The sequence below is a fragment of the Megalops cyprinoides genome, chromosome 5, assembly GCF_013368585.1.
Source record: "Megalops cyprinoides isolate fMegCyp1 chromosome 5, fMegCyp1.pri, whole genome shotgun sequence".
In the NCBI taxonomy this organism is placed as follows: Eukaryota; Metazoa; Chordata; class Actinopteri; order Elopiformes; family Megalopidae; genus Megalops; species Megalops cyprinoides.
The window spans coordinates 1,232,893-1,250,547 of NC_050587.1; the positions used below are offsets into that span (position 1 = coordinate 1,232,893).

A 17,655-nucleotide genomic window follows, 5' to 3' on the forward strand; every position below is an offset into this window, starting at 1 on the left:
ATGACATCATTGCAAATTCATATATGCTCCTACCAGTGCTTCCCAGCATTAGTCTGCTCTATCTAGACTGCCTAGAGGACATTATATTTACTCACATCTGTTCATTATAGCCAGCTGCAAGTTTGCTACTTCCTTTAATACAGAAAGTACAATGAGTAATATTAGCAGGCGCTTGCATGGTTTACATCTCAGACAACACACATGTCATGACCAGATCCATCCAGACTCACCGGTTTTTCAAACAGTACATATTAGTTTCCTCCAAATGGTGCATTTCATTACACTGTATCACATTGTTGGGGGATAGAATTCATGTGCACTCTTCCATTCCATACCACTAAATATATTATCCATTAAATGCTATTTCTCTTTGGCTGTCACTGAGCTCTTGTTTTCATGCTTCAAACCAATTAAAGGGTATATGCATGCATTTAACTTAAAACTAGCATTGTAAACTGCTTCTTTCTGCTTCTATTACTGCTGGTAATTAGAAGCAACTGGGATATTTCCCATTTGCCAAGAAAGAGAGTGACTTTGAGGTTTTCGCGTGCTTACATGGACCCCAGGTTGACTGCTGCTAATAGCTGGACCACAAGTGCTCATCCTTATAATGACAAAGTGAAAAAATGCAGACCAAAATTACATGAAACAACTGAGGAAACAACATTTGGGCAACATTCTTTTAGAATTTGGTGTCTGGATGGTAATCTCATACTTGTAGCAGTACTTTAAATGGCAGACCCAATGTTGCAAATGCATATTTTCAGACTTAGAGATTTCTTAAACTGGTAGTTTTACACAATTTTCTGTTGAGGTACAAATAATCATCCTGTAATTCTGTTTCCTTCTCTTTTTGCAGCAAGATCAAACCTTATCCCCAGCCCCCCAACCTACAACTCCAAGTATGGGTATCTGAGCTGGGAGTCATATTCTAACATCACTTACTACACCCGGATCCTTCCCCCAGTCCCAGAGGACTGCCCCACTCCCCTGGGGTCCAAAGGTGACTCAGAGCCATTCATATTTAGGGGTCCAAGCACGTAGTAGCTACCAAACTTGGTAGATAGGTTCCTATGGTCATCCACTACTAAGGTAAAAAAAAAATACCCTGATTGGCCAGATGGTGGCGCCATAGCGAGCCACAACACGTTTTGGCCTATAACTCTTGAACCGTTTGGGGTAGAATCAAAATTCTTTTTCCCCTGATTCCCTGGCTGCAGATGAACAAAAAAGCCTCTTGGACCAAAATGATGCACCATATTGGATTTTCTGCCACTTTGAATTTTTTGTAAAACCTTTAAAATCTATTTCCTCCTAGAGGTTTGTCCAATTTGCACCAAATTTGGTACACAGCATCTTCAGACCAAGATCCTTTATCCCAACATAAAGAAAGTTGCTTTGTTAAAAGATGTGGTCGCATTAAGACAACGAAAGTAGAGGGCATGGCCTCTATTTATTATAGTTATAACTATTGAATGCAATGGCCAATCATCACTAAACTTGAGATCCCTCATCTACAGGCCATTAGACTCAATCCTACCAAATTTGGTGTAAATCCGTACATAAGTGGTGCTATAGCAAACAAATGGTCATAACTCCTAAACCAATTGTCTGATTAACTTGAAATGTTGAATGTTATGTCTTGGTCAAAGGTCCTCATAAAGTCTTTAAGGACAAGTTGATAGCTCAAACAAGATGGCCTCCACCAGCCAATGAAATTTCAGCAGCACTTAAACTGACTTAACTATGACTATCTTCATGAAACTTTGCAGGTTTGTTTTGGGTGTGTCAAATAGCAATCTGCATGAAAATTACATGGCAAACTCACTTCCCACCACTCTCCCAGTCAAGAACTACACTTTGCTACATTCCAGACGGCTACATCCACATCAACATTCATTGACCCAGACACCTAGACTCAGGTCAACTTTCACTGACCTGAGATGGCAAAAATCATTTGGCTTCTAATGGCAAAAAATTTTGCATATAATACATGTATTTCAGAATGGCAAAAATTGACCTATCTAACATTTACATTTCCTGTCACATTTACATGAGAACTGATACTGTATCTATTGGACAATGGGCTTAAGGTGATCAAGTTTGGTGTAAATCCATGAATGGGTGGCACTATAGCAAAGGAATGGCCATGTCTCCTAAACCAATCCCCTTATAAAGGTAGAATTTTTTATACTGCATCTTGGTCAAAGGTCCTGATAAAGTCTTCAAGGACAAGTAGATGACTCAGTAACAATGGCAGCCATCACCCATTCAATTTTCTGCTGATGTGCTTGGACCCCGTAATCACCGCTTGCGGCTATATTACTACTCATATTACTGAGTCGTGTGCTTATTAGATGTAGGAGAATTTAAATTTATTAATTGAACAGTATCAATATTACTGCACTCACCACGCATAAATGCAGAACAAATTGTAGAGGCCTCAAAGATGCCAACATGCACAACTTCTGCATTCCACAAATTTAATTAAAGTGACTTTTATGTAATTTCAGATTTTTGGCTATCTACACATAGTATGTGATTTAACCTACTGTTTCTTCAGTATCTATAATGCAACTGTATCTTACCATCATACTCACTGTATCTGGATATTTTACATTACATTACATTCATTTAGCAGATGCTTTTATCCAGAGTGGTTTCCAACACAAATTAACAGAAGTGTATCCATTCAAGTTGAATGAGCAACAATGGCAGACCAGGCTAACAACACTCCTAGAACAGAGAGTGTGAGTGTAACACTATTCAAGCCCTACCACAAGTTAACTTATGCAACCTGACGAGACAAGTGAAGCCAAGTATACTACCGTCGGTCACTAGATCACAGAATCCCAAACATACTTCCAGGATGCTTTTATCCTTTTTGTTTTCCCTCCTCTTTGTCCTCCCTCTCTTTTGTTTGAGTAGAAGGGGTTTGTGGCTGGGCCAAGCCTGGCTTTTCAGGAGAAATTACATAACAGCTGATTCTTTTGCTGAGATAAAATCAGTGTGGGCCATTTTTCTTCAAAGTTGCTGAAACATCCTGAGGCAGAAAAAACTGAAGGGGGAATGTTGGCAGGCAGTCCAGTGGTAATCTTGTACAAACCAGAAGTCTTAGCTGCCAAAGCGCAATCATGCTTCTTCTCTTTGCAGGAAGAGCTGAACTCCCAGCTGCAGAGCTCCTGGTGGAGAAGCTCTTGCTTAGGAAGACGTTCCGCCCAGACCCCCAGGGAACCAACCTGATGTTTGCCTTCTTCGCCCAGCATTTCACACACCAGTTCTTCAAGACACACAACCGTGTTGGGCTAGGCTTCACCAAAGCGCTGGGACATGGGGTGAGTGAGGTTCACCACTCAGGTTCAGAGTCTGAGACTCTTCCTGAGACAGCCTCTACAGGCTCCACTTTATCTTCATTCCTACACAATTACCACTGACACAGTCTGCAGACTCAAACTTTTTACCAACATGCTCTTTAGATCCCAATTCATCACTGACACATTTTGTTACATTTTGATATGGATCTGTCCTAGAGGCTTCAGATTATCATTGACATACTCTACAGGCTCAGTGTTCATTCGTGACAAAAGTCTCAGTCATTGCTGGTGCTCTTCATTGCTCTTCTTTAGACAGAATTCATGCTGACACTTCAGGTGACTTGATATATTGTCCATGACCATGTGTTTCAAGAAGGATGAGGAGACATGAGACATGTGAAGTGAGCCTTGACGTCACCATTTCTCTGTCAAACTGACTGTTTGTTTGACACATCTGCAGGTGGATGCTGGGCATATATATGGAGATGACCTGCCTCGTCAGTTGAATCTGAGACTTCACAGAGATGGAAAACTGAAATACCAGGTGAAAACATGCTGAAAAATGAACCATGCTGAAGAGGGAGCATGCATTGCCAAGTCCTTGCCATAAATCAATGCTGGTAGCAAGCTGTAACTGCCTCAGAAGTGATGCAGCATGAATCATCTAGACAGGATGTTATCGTGCAGACCTTAGCAGCATAAACATCTCACTATTAGACAGATTGCATTGAGAACCATTATGCACGCCTCCCTGAACTGACGCTGCCATTTAGACAATGCCATTTTTGCTTATTTTTGCTTCTTGTGATGCTGAAAACTTCACATATGGTTTGCTCTGTGTGTAATGACATGAGAAGATGGTCCTGTAAAAAAAATAGTGACATAATTCACATGATTCTACTTCTATCTGTGAAGGAAAACCATCAACCTTTATTCCTGCCTATGTTTACATTTGATTTCTGAAGCAAATAGGCAGTATTAACATTGTTAATAAATGATAATATTCACAATGCTATTATTTTGTCACACCATACTGTACGTATTTACATACCAGGGTTTCTGCTAGGATTTTATCTTGCCGGAAAGAATTTATTTTACCGGACAAATTTGAAACTTACCAGTCACGTTTCAATAACAGTCTATGTTACAAACGCAAATATAATGTACACCTAGGTTGACGAAAGAATGACAATGACCTCAAATCAGGTTGACTGTTTAATAAACAGAAATGATTAAGCAAAATGAACAGTAACGATTGGGCAAAACCTCAATATTAGCCGCTAAAGGCTATTGCGAAACATCTGTAGCCTAACCTGTAACATCTGTCAACCTGTTCAACCTGTAACATCTGTCAACCTGTTTTAAAAAAGGCTAGGCTTACGTGGCATCAAATGTAGCCTATAGGCTACCAGGTAACATTTTATGTTTTCCTTTTTTCATTGCGGCAAAGTCCTCTGCTGCCGACTTGAAATCAAACGTATCCAATGTGTCTTTGTAACTTACAATGCGCATAAGCCACGTCACTCTCTCCTCCTTCAGACGACTTTGCAGCGCTGTCTTAGTTCGATTCTGCAGAGAGAAGCCCCTCTCTGCTGGCACGCTTGACACGGGCAGAACACAGGCAATTTTAGCCAGTATAGCCCAGTCGGGGTACAGCTCGCTGAACTCATAAACGAGAACTTTGCAAGCAATAAAAGAGTGCACCTTTTGGGGAAAAAAATACTGTAGGCTGTTAATGGGCTGTTTCACTGTCAAAACACAAATGTCCTGTTTAGAGATAGCCTTCATTATAGCTACGTTTTGTATGAGCATTATTACCGGACATTTTGACCAGCAGGTTTTTAATTTGTCATTTTTTATAAATTTTACCAGGCAAAAACCGGTAATTACTGGATAACCGAAACCCTGTTACATACATGTACATAACTGTACATATTTTTCTTGAACAGTGCAGTATTAATATGCTTCAAAATATTTGTCTAAAGAACATGTTTTCTAAGTGAAAAAATATGGCAGTACATTTGCATCCACATATGTGATTATACCAGTTTAGTGCCTTTGATTGTGTGCAGAAAAACAGCTGAGGAATTTTTTGCTTTTGGATTAAACAACAATCAGAATGATTGTCTTTTTTGGAGATAAAACAAATAGTTGTCTGTAATGCCATTTTGCTTGCATTGTAAAGACAGTAGGAAACCCTGGTGCTTGTCAGATGTGTTATTACTCGGGTTGTTTGAAATGTCCCACATAGTTAAGGGGTGTTTTGTTCCTGAGGAGAGGTTTTTTTTAATGAAAACATAGCCACAGCTTGCGAGTGGAGACAGAGGTGTGGGGTGTGACCCTTCCTCCCGCCCTCTCCAGATGATCGATGGAGAGATGTACCCTCCAACAGTTGCAGAGACATCAGTGCATATGCACTACCCTCCAAGTGTCCCAGAGGAGCAGCGCCTGGCGATTGGGCAGGAGGTGTTTGGGCTCCTCCCAGGCCTCACTATGTACGCCACCTTGTGGCTGCGCGAGCACAACCGCATCTGTGACATCCTGAAGGCCGAGCACCCCACCTGGGGGGATGAGCAGCTCTTCCAAACAGCACGCCTCATCATCATTGGTGAGCTCCCCCTTCAGGTGACCATGAGTAAATCAGGCAGACGGAAGGTAGGCGTAATGTTACCCTCCATTACTGTCGTACCTGTTCCTGGTCCTAGGGGGATCCATGTTCACCGGGATTTGAGAAATGGCTTTCAGCTGCTTAACACCCTTAGCAAGTGATTCAAGTTATTATCCATCACATGTACTTAAGAGCTGGAACAAAAACGTGTGAATTTCAGGAGGTGAATTTGTACTAAATTTCATCCAAGTGCTTTGTTGTTTAACTGGGTCCTACATGAAGATCCTGTCAATCATGTGTTCAGTTGGCTCAAAGATTGAAACCTAGCTAGATAACTTCCATATTGTGTTTATCCAGGTTGCCCACCCTTCCTGTTTAACTTGTGTATTCTTCAAATTCCCCAGTTTTATTCATTTATCTTCATTTCTCTGTGACTATAGTCTTGGACCTCTTTCCTGTTTTTTTCCTTCTCTCTTACATTTTTCTTGCTTCCTGTTTTTCTTCCACATGTAACTCGACAATATTGGCTGATTTTGCTTACCTGCAGCACACTTTGGTCCTAGCTTATGAAAGTGCATGAAATACTCTGTGGCTGATTTAAAGTTCACAGTAAGATGTATTTTAGCACACTCACCTGGTATAATATTTTACTGCTACTGACAAATCCATATTTCACCTACAATGGAGCTAAACAGCATTTAATTTGGCATACACTTGCCTGGTATTCCCCTAAGGTATATTGAACAAGGAAGCATCTTCATCACTACGTTATTTGCTTAATGTCTCAACAGCAGTACTGCAACTTGGATCCAAATGTTCATATTACATACTTCATATAAGGGTTGAGCAATATGCAAAATTTCCTATGATGATCATACCATCTGGGAAAACATTGTAATACATGTTAGGGCAGGATGCATGAGAAGTTTCTCTTTCAAGTAAATAAATTGTTATATTTACTTTGGGGATAGAGCAACTTGACAATATATAACAAACAGTATATAACAATATATAATATACTATATATAATATATAATCTAGCAGACAGATGTGTTTCATGTATGAGCTAAAGCACCCAACATCTTGCCAGTCATGTTCGCCTTAGATGAATCCAGGCCATAATATGAGAGTTACACACCGGGGGCGGAACTGAGGTAGTGCAAGGGCAAGTGAAGTTTCTCTCGCTTGTCTTAGATATGGATTGAAACAGCCCTCAAGTGGTGACCATTTTACAGCTCCCTCCAAAAACAAGGAGAAGTGCCAAGCAGCCAAAGTCTTCTGAGGGCATCTACACATTGGGCACATTCATGGGGCATTGATAGGGTTGCTTGCCACATCCCATATGGTAGAAGTCTAATGTTGCTTCCAGAAGTGACATAGTAAATATTCTAAATGAGATTTTTATGCACAATTCATCAGCATTTACTTAATGAATAGTTGCCACATTCCTTAGACATTGTCTGTATTCCTGATGATAGGACTTTCAGCTGGAAAGTCTTGTGGTTGTGTGCCACTACTAGGTGTCCCTTAAAAATATTAGATGCATTTTTAATAAATAAGAATACTACAGAATAATATAAAACTGAAACAGAGTAATTCCAGCATCAGGCCATTGTCAAATGGCTGGGTGTTTTTTGTCTGAACGTAACTAGGTCAGTGGCTATTTCATATTAAATATTGTGTTGGATTGCATAAATTTGTTGGGGTAGCGAGCTTAAATGCTGTGGATGTGTCTCTATGGTGGTCTTTTGGCATTTCCTTTGGTTAGATTCTGGCAATGTAACAATGAATCAGTTACCAATTTTGCTGAATCAACTCCACTACACAGAAGCCATTTAGAGGTCTCTGGTTAGTCATTAAAGCACTGAGTGTGAGACAGTGTGACTGTATTATAAAGAGAAATAAAGGATGCCATTTGCCTGCTTTGTTGTTTGAGGTGAGACGATCCGGATTGTGATCGAGGACTACGTCCAGCACCTGAGCGGGTACCACCTGAAACTGAAGTTCGACCCGACCCTGCTGTTTGGGACACATTTCCAGTACGGAAACCGAATCGCCCTGGAATTCAGCCAGCTGTATCGCTGGCACCCGTTGATGCCTGACGCCTTCCACATCGATGGAGATGAAATTCCCTACCCCCAGTTCATCTTCAACACCTCTGTTCTGTACCATTACGGCGTCGAGAAGCTTGTGGAGGCATTCACACGGCAACCCGCTGGCCAGGTAATGCAGGCAATGGTTATGCTTGGTGGGAGCATTTTACATTTTTCTCTATACCAGAATCTGTACTAGGTCACCGAAGTTGGGAATTTCCATCACGAAAATGGAACAAAGACTCACAGGTGCGTTTGTAGCTCCCTCTTCTTAATGGCACAGAGACCTGACTTGAATACTAGATTTTACAGCTGTGAATTTATGTATCTTTCTGACCTGAAAAGGGAATTAGTTCATGTCAGTCTTGCACTCCTTCCTGTTACTGTTAATCTAAACTTCAGTATCAGTATATCTAGTAGCTGCTCGCAAGCATCTGGGGGGGGGGGGGGGGGGGGGGGGGGGGTGCTGTTTTTTGCTCTCAGGTGTTGATAAAACAGACTGTTCACAAAACATGTCATTGTATGCTAATGCATGCTCAAGTCTCTGGACCACCTGACCCAGTCACAGCATAGTGTGGTCCATTAATTCCACTCAGTCAGCCCCAGTGACTCCACACAGTCTGGTCTGTAACTCTGCACAGTCTAGATCAATAACTCCACAAAGTCTGGCTCAGTCATCCTGCACAGTTTAGCCCAGTAACCTAGCACAGTCCAGAGCCATGTAAAGAGAGAGTCGCGTCAACTCTGTTCGCTCCAATCGACCGTTTTTTTTACAGCAATGTCGGATCGTGGAGCCTCTCAATAGTTCCCGGAAGTTAGCAGCAAATACTAGCAGCGCAGTAGAGTTGCAGCAGAATAGACCGTTTGTGATGCACTTTTAAAGGGTAAGACGTTTAAAGAATCAGATTGTATATTATCAGCACATCTGAATCAAATTAACATGTGCATTAAAGCATGTTAGTGGATTATCCCCCACTAAATTAGTAGATTTAGGGAACGTAAGGCAACAGATTAGGCTATACAAAGTTAGCAACACATAATATTAATCACGAACAGCCTTAATATGATTACCTCACATATTTTTTGTTGTTGTTATCTTTAGTGATAGTAAAGATTGCTCCTGCTGACTTGAGCCAACCATTTTTCTCCTCTCCATGTCAGTGGGGAAACCGTACTTTCGTACTCCTTTCTCCGAGCAATTAGATCATCCCCATGCAGCACAGCAAACCATGGTGGAGACTATATGCAAGGACAACACGGAGAAAAGAGCACAGACAAACTGCTTGACATGCTATTCATGTTTCTGAGTTTATTAGAGATGTATTTAATGAATTCATGACAATTGTTGATAGTCACCTGTCTATCTCATTCTGTCATATCTGAAAGTCATAAAGATTACATTAGTGATTAAGATTACTTAGGCCCTCAGTTACCATGGGATTACAGAAACCATCATGAATTAAAGAAATGTTAGAAAATTAATCTGATCTGAATTTTGAAACATTCCTTCCCTTCCCCTCCCTCTAAATATATCAATAAATGTTAGGATATGATTGCTCTTAACTACCATACAAGTTTAAGAACATAATAAAAAAAATCAAAGCAATAAACTACAGCAACATGCTCTCTAACTGAGGTAACGTTAGCCTAAAATATGTTAACAAGAGAGGTAACGCTATCTGTTCACACTAATCCTCAAATAATACAGAATTTTACTTAAACATATTGATGTAACTACATACACATGTCAATGTGCTATATAAATATTGTAAATCAATGCATTTATTGACCACTAATTACCAAAAAATCGCAGTTCTGTCTCTCTGTATTTACGCATTCAAATTGCCCGCCAAGAACTTCCTGGAACTATCTGAAGTCTACGTGAATCACGTGACGATCAAGCATTTTGGACTTCCGTTGACGCGACTCTCTCTCTACATGGCTCTGGCACAGTCTAGCCCAGTCACTCCACACAGTTTGGGTAGTCTGCACATAATTACACTGCAAAATTTCAGAGTAAAATGCTGTTGTCACAGAGGCCTCCTTTAGCAGAGGTGAGCCTTGTCAAATGCTTGGCCTTAAAGGGCTAATTATTTGGAGGTGGTGTGCTCCACTTGTAAACACCAGAGACAAACACAACATCTTCAATATGAAATTTCTGGCGAATGGTTGCATGTGGACGGCTGAAAATTGGTATGCATATAGTTATACTAGTTCTAAGAAAATTGAGTGGTTGTTTTTGATTGTTTTAAGAATATTTGACGCTTAAAGTAAAAACATTTTGTAAACATGCCAGCTGGCCCGCTAGAGGGCGTTATGCGCCAACAGGTTAAACAAGATGGCCTCTCTAGCTCTGCAAGGTGTCTAGGCTGGTGAGTTTCCTAACTAGAACCAGCCAAGTACTCAGGTCAGAGCTCCTGAAGTGTCCAGAGTCATGATTAATCTGTGAGTTAGCCCTGTAGAGGGAAATGGCATACAGCTATAAGCCTCTGTATTGAGTGTTAACACAGGGGTTCAGCCATGGTTGTGACATCTACTTACGCAAGCATCAGTTCAGTAAGAGCATCAAGTTTGTTTGCTCCTAAGAGAATCCCAATTGGTCACACACTCAAGAAATAAACTTGAGCCAGACAAATGTTTGAATTCCATGTTTGATTGTTAATTTTTGTAACAGATGCATACAGCTGCAGCTCTATCTCTCTTTCTCTCTCTCTCTCCCCCTCCCTCTGTCTCTGTCCTCATTTAACAAAATGCCTGGCCAAAAATTTGTGTGACAAGGAACACCAAGATGGACCGTGTTAGACTGAAACTTGAGCATATTTATATCTGGTGAAACACAATGAGCAGTCTGTGATGATAAAGAGGGGGGTTGTGTTTTTTTTGCCATTGTGGGGTCTCACTATTTAGAATGGTGTTTTTCTCAGTTTCAAATTAATATAACATTTTTTTCATATGCTCTTGAATAAAACACTTCTAGTTTTAGCTAGTCTTTCACTCTCTCTCTCTCTCTCTCTCTCTCTCTCTCTCTCTCTTTCTCTCTCTAAACACACATATGAGGAACCTTCTTTTCACTGATTTTTGCTGAGCTTTCTATGTATCCTGCATTATTTCTGCTTGCATTGGAGTCCCTCCTTGGGTTGACTCTGGTTTTTTTCTCTGCCTTACAGATTGGGGGTGGTCGCAACATCCACAGCGTGGTGACCAAAGTGGCCGTGAGTACCATTAACGAGTCCAGGCATCTCCGCCTGCAGCCCTTAAACCAGTACAGGAAGAGGTTCCACCTGAAACCCTACACATCCTTCAGACAGTTCACAGGTAGGAGCCCACACCTGAGACGATAATACGCAAGGGGCTTAACTATGATCCTACACAGTACAGGTGCACCATACATAATGTTACTTAATTAACTCTTACTGTTACATAATGCTCCAGTTTGTGATTCACAGTTACACTGTAGAAATGCTGACATTAACTAGTTTTATGGCCAAGAATCTAAATTTATGATGAATGGGAGGCTGGAATGTGAGTGAGAGTGAAAAATGGCAAAACAAAAAAAATGGAGAGGCAACATGATTGCTTTTTTCTTTCTTTATTTTAGTTTCATTGTTTCTTGTTATTGCATTTTCATTTGGTGAACCACGCCACAGTGTTTGTCATGAAACTTGATATTTACCCTGAACTTAACTTGAGTAAGTACATTTAAATATACAGACAATTATAAAGGAACACATCTCCCAATGATAATATTGCATCTGTTGGAAAATGGGGTTCATGACAGCTAAGCTTACAATGGTGCTTCCAGGATCATGTCAAAAAGGAGAGAACTGTACTTGCAAGTCAGTGCTTTTGAGGGCCTATATTTGCAGGCAAGTGCTCACCCCCAGGTCAGCTCCTCCTACCCAGTCCTCTCAGAACAGCACACTTCCACATCGCCCCACTTCTTTCTTCACTCGCACTTGTAACTTTACAAGAAAACTGCAGCAAACAGTGTGATAGTAGGTCGACCTCAGTGGGGGAGTGGGACGGATGCGCTTTTGTGGCTTTGTTTCCTGTGAGCATGGAGGATGGAGGCCATAAAAGGGGTTTGCCAGCACACATTCCTGATGTCTTCTGTAAGCTTAGAGCTCTGGGGTTTAGCTCAGGCTGGATACAGTGGTGCAAGACTCATCCAGACACAACTGCCTGTAGCCTCCCAGATGTGAACTTCGATTTGGTAAACAAACCAGCTGTTATCTCTCCAGACTTGGGTTCTAGAAACAACATAGAGTGCCTGCCATCTCTCTCCATCAGCTTTTTTATTTTTATTTCAGTAACCTTCCTGACCAGGTGCTCATCAGAATATAACTGATATTTTGAAAATAAAACTTAGCACATGTTGACCTTGGTCTTATTCATGAATGAACACCTCCAGAAAAAGACTTTGGTGCTATCCTGAGATCATCCAAAGGTTTGCAGTTCAGCAGTCATGCATCAGTAGTTATGTTATGAGCCATTGAGTGCAGCCTGGTCAGTTTTCTGCATTATGTTCCCTGATTGCTCGGGTCTGCAGGAGAGGAGGAGATGGCACGGGAGTTGGAAGAGCTGTACGGTGACATTGATGCCCTTGAGTTCTACCCCGGCTTGCTGCTAGAGAAGACGCGACCCGGTGCCATATTTGGGGAGAGCATGGTTGAGATGGGTTCACCATTCTCTCTGAAAGGGCTCCTAGGAAACCCCATCTGCTCGCCAGAGTACTGGAAGCCCAGCACATTTGGTGGGCGGACGGGGTTCGAAATTGTCAACTCGGCCACGCTGGAGAAACTGGTATGCCTCAACACTAAGAGGTGTCCACATGTAGCTTTCCACATTCCCCCTGCTGAATCTGAGGCACAGAAGAACACAAGAAAACCTTCCACCGAGCTTTAACTCAAAAAGAGCTGGATGGTATTTGTTTTATGACAAATTCACTTTTGTATTTAGTGATAAATCGAATCTATTTGTTTACAATGCTGCCATCAAAGTGATGCTGGAGTTTAAGATTAAGATTAATGGATGTTTTAAGATTAAGATTAATGGATGACTCTGCCCTACACTTGGCACACACACACACATACACACACAGATGCTCACACAAACACTGACACACACACAGAAACAGAAACATGCACGCACACATACATACATCCGTGCACACACACACACACACACACACACACACACACACCCTGACACTCATACCCTCACATACATGCACTGACATTCACACACACACGCATGCACAAACACATACACATATGCACATTAAGCTACACAACCCACCATTCTCTGTCACCCATCATGATCACCACAAGGCCAAATGTCATGTCAGTCTTGCACCTGATGGCTAGTCACCCATTCATGAAGCATGAGAGTATGAGAAATACTCAAATGAGCATAACCGAGATGTAAGGAATCATATTCTGTGTTGTCTGCCAGTGAAAAGTGTGAAGGTTCTGTTTGTGTTTACATTGACCCTCCCTACTGTCATCAGTTGTTACTGTGGGATCTGATCCCACATGCACTGAGCACTAATAATAACTACACCCTCCACACAGATGCGTGCAAACACCTCATGCATGTGTTGTGGAATCAGTCAGCCCTTTCTTGCTTGCGGTGTTGCCATAGAGACAGACGTCACTGCTGAGAGAGCTTCCACCTGTACTAACTGTGTGACTCCTGTCTTGAGCATTGTCACTGAGCTCTGTACAATCCCTTACAACATAAACAATCTATATTTATTGACGTAAAATTTTGATACTCTGAATGGGTTTTGAAGTGACTTTTGTGCTTGTAAATGAACAAATGTAAACCTTTTTTAGATGATAAAAGAATTAAAAGACTGACCTTTCGACATGTGGTTTTAGTGGTTTTTTGGTGTGGTTTGTTTGTAATTACTCTATGGTGACCTAAGGGCACCTACATTAAATCATGTAACAGATCCTTGCATAATTAATATATATGTATTCAAAATTGGAGCTTGAATTTTTGACACTTATAAATGTTCTGTATGATCCTTACAGAAGGATCCCTTGGTGTCTTTTAGAGCATCTCCATTCTATAAGATGTAAAAACCTTGTTTTAGCATGTGCTTGCAAGTGTCCATGTTCTGCATAATCTGGCTGAATGGCACAGACACATTTTTTATTAAAGTAACTGTGCACAGAAACAGTCTGATGTAACTTGTTCTTTTCATCCATACGTGATTATAAGAATGCGCCTGGTTACAAAAAAAACATGTTACCTCAATTCACCTCTAGTATTTTCCTGGAAGTGTGGAACACCCAGAAGCCCCCCCCTCCTCCACCAAAGCACACACAATCTGATAGAAGGCCATGCTAAAAGCCATTACTAGTGTTATCACACTGCTTCCGGAAGAGAGTTGCTTTTGGCACAACAGCATACAAAAACACAGACTCACGCCTCACCCACCAAAATAACATAGTCTTGGTTCATTTCAAATATTGCAAACCAGAGCAAGCAGATTGGGCCTCAAGGCTAGGAGGCCAGAATGAATGCTGTTCTGAAATAGGCAGTGGTTAAATCAACGACAAAGAGCTGAGAAAAGAAAAAGGTTTGTCCTCTGTGCTCATTGTTATCCTAATGTTTTACTTGGAATGGGATTCTTGAAGTCATGAATTGCATGGATACATGCCACTGTGAATTAGGTCCATCACTTCTGAGCGGCAAGTACATGGAATAATGTTTGGATGGACGCTCCTGAAGAATGCCCTCTCATGGTCTGCTCAGAGGAGTGTGACCATGGGTGTTTGCCTGCTTGGAACCAGCCTGTAGAACCCTGAGTTTAGGGCCACTTGGAAGCCAATTGCCTGGACCGAGACAGCAGGCCAAGGACAGGGGGTGCGAGAGGTTACATGCACATCTAAAGTGCACACGGCACTCCTGAAGGAGGTGCAGCACTACAGCAGCAGGGTGCAGGGTTCGCGGGATGGGTAGGCACTGCATCAGACAGCCGTAGTACATGGTTTGTCTGCCTGTAACATTGAGTACAGTGTGAGGTCCTTTCTCTCAGTGTGGCTGAGGAGGTCATCCTGAAACTATCCACACACCCCTTCCTCTGCACACAGCATCTGATTGTCAAGGAGGGGCGATAGGAACTTTCCTTGATGGGTCTCACTCTTACTCATTCAGGAAGGATTAAAACCCTTCCTGTCCATGGATACCACAATCAGTTTTACTAACTCTTCTGAGCATCAGGTCGACACAGTAGGTGCCTTTTCAGAATAAAAGTTTCTAGTTTATGGGCAGGTATTCTGCCCCCTGAACGCTTGTTCTACTTTGGTCGTATTTTCTGCTGATTTTTTTGTGGTAAGCCAATTTTACTCTGTATCATGACATCTGATGAGAAATAGCTGAGTCATTTATGGTAAATGCATTTTTAGATTAGTGCTCTTTCTTCTGAAGTACACAGAGATTGTATCTCAAGTTCAGGCTGCAAGTAAACCTCAGAAGCATCAAAAAAATGTGTTGTCAGCCTTCTATGTCTTATCTCACTGAAGCTGCACTAGTTACTATGAAACGGGTCTCTCCCTACATCGTCAGCAACATCGATACTCATCACTGATATCCAATCAGTAATCAGTAAGTAAACACTCTGTGTGAGAACTGATCAGTGATTACCATTGAAAAGAGCATAAGGGAGATGTGCTTTCAACTGCTTGCAGTTCCCGTCACCATTGATGACAAAGTCATGCTGTATGATTCAGTAACAGTACTTTTCTGGCTACCTGCTCCCTTTTATGACTGACCGTTTTTGACCATGACTGGTACAGATCCATTTCAAAAAAGTCTTAAGAGCTGTGCTTTTGCTTCCCAAACATTTCCCTGACTCCTGCAGCTCTACTGTTCTTACAGACACACTGAGACACTCACCCAAAGAGCATGAAAACAACACTGGCTCCACAAATAAGAGAGATGCAGCATTTTATTAATGATGTAATGATATGCATTTTGCATGTACATTGCTGAGAAATTATTATCTGTGTTACTGTTGGTAATAATTTTCTTTACCATTAAAGAGCTATTTTTCAAAGGCTTCCAGAAAATGCATCTGAAGGTCTACTAAAACCAGAGGAAGTGTGACATTTATTAACCAGCAAAATGTTGTTTACTGTTGTCATTATGGAACTGTAGTATGCAAGAAAGGCTGTGAAAAAAAGGGCAAAGTGATCAGAGCAAAAAGTTAACTTTCTGTTGAGTGGGCATGGGATCATTCAAAATGGCACACAAAGAAAAATACAGGTTTATAATAAATTACCTATTCATTTGCTGTTCCTACATCCTATCTGTACAAGAGAAAGCATCTGCATAGAATATACAATAATTAGTATAAATATAGAATAAGAGTAGGATATGTGTTTGCATAAAAAAACATTCTTTTATTTTTTGGTGGTAGAATGCAAGTAATTAGATTCATAGTTCTTTCCAGTGGTAATTAATACTGAAACACCCAAAGGGGTTTGTGCAGTTTAGTGCCTTTATTGGGAAACAGCCCAAGTTTGTGTTGTGATTTACCTGCTTGTATCATGACTGACAGACCCAGATTCAGGCAGGTTAGCCCAAGGTTTGACCTCAGTCCTCCTGCTTAGAGAAACCTCCCATACAGGAAGCAGAGGGTTCAGGAGTCAGGAAGGGAGCTTAAGGAAAGGGGTCTGCAGTGTGGCAGGGGGGCCTTATTTCCAGTTCCAGCATCAATGTGATGTGTTCTCTTGAGCAGGGTTTGGAAGGGAGGGGTATTAAAGACTGAGTTTTCCCACGCAGGCTCATCCTTGCCAGAACATTAGCATGGTACTGGATACTCTCTTCTCTCAGCCAATCCCTGACCACAGAGAGATGCAGAGGAGGACCTTCCTGGAGAGAGGAGATATGGATTTAGGAAGGGAGGGGCATTGAGGGACCATGCCAATCTAGGTTTGTTTTCTTCTTTTCCATCTTTCCCATTCTTAATCCAATCCAGCCACACAGCTTTGCAATAAAGAATTCTTTCAGCAGAGGGTGACATGATGCTAACACTATCGCTATGAGATATCAAGGCCCCCTGTGTGCTCTCCTTGCTTCCTACCCTGTAGCAGGATATGAGGTGTTTTTTTCCTCACCCCCATCCAGATGCACCTGCAGTGGAGCATAACAAAAATCTGGCTCCAAGTCATAGCAGAATTGCACACCTCTGTATGACCTTATTCAGCATAATGAATTCCTGAAGCCAAACCAATCTTATTTTCACATCATCATGTCAGCATTGAAAGATCCTACTTGGGCTCACTCATACCTAAAAACTAACCAATCTTTTGGTTGCAACTGGCATGATCAAACTTTATCAGCACAACACGATGGAGAAAAATTACTGTATAATAGAGACTGCACACATCATATTGTGCTACGTGTTGTTCTCTTGTGTTCTGTCCTATGCTAGCACAATCCTTTGAGTGTATGTAACAGTGGCCACAGATTTAAATGATACTACATTTTAGAGGTCTCAGAGAACCATCCTGAATAAAAAGGGAACAGCCACGGTATTATCAATCAATCGTACATTAAGTATTTCTATCATTTCCAGTGAATCATTTCTTATTAACTGGAAGAATCCTTGTTTGAAATGTTTTTG

The 17,655-nt window shown here is 41.4% G+C and overlaps 1 protein-coding gene across 1 annotated transcript in view; it reads left to right on the plus strand.

Annotated features, from left to right (window-relative positions):
- The window catches only part of LOC118777592 (prostaglandin G/H synthase 1-like), a 46,043-nt gene that overhangs the window by 17,315 nt on the left and 11,073 nt on the right, over window positions 1–17,655 (plus strand). Inside the window, exons 5-11 of the mRNA XM_036528688.1 lie at window positions 860–1,003; window positions 3,154–3,335; window positions 3,775–3,858; window positions 5,676–5,922; window positions 7,859–8,145; window positions 11,183–11,330; window positions 12,565–12,913. Coding sequence (XP_036384581.1) covers window positions 860–1,003; window positions 3,154–3,335; window positions 3,775–3,858; window positions 5,676–5,922; window positions 7,859–8,145; window positions 11,183–11,330; window positions 12,565–12,913 — 1,441 coding nt within the window. The remainder of the gene's footprint in view (window positions 1–859; window positions 1,004–3,153; window positions 3,336–3,774; window positions 3,859–5,675; window positions 5,923–7,858; window positions 8,146–11,182; window positions 11,331–12,564; window positions 12,914–17,655) is intronic.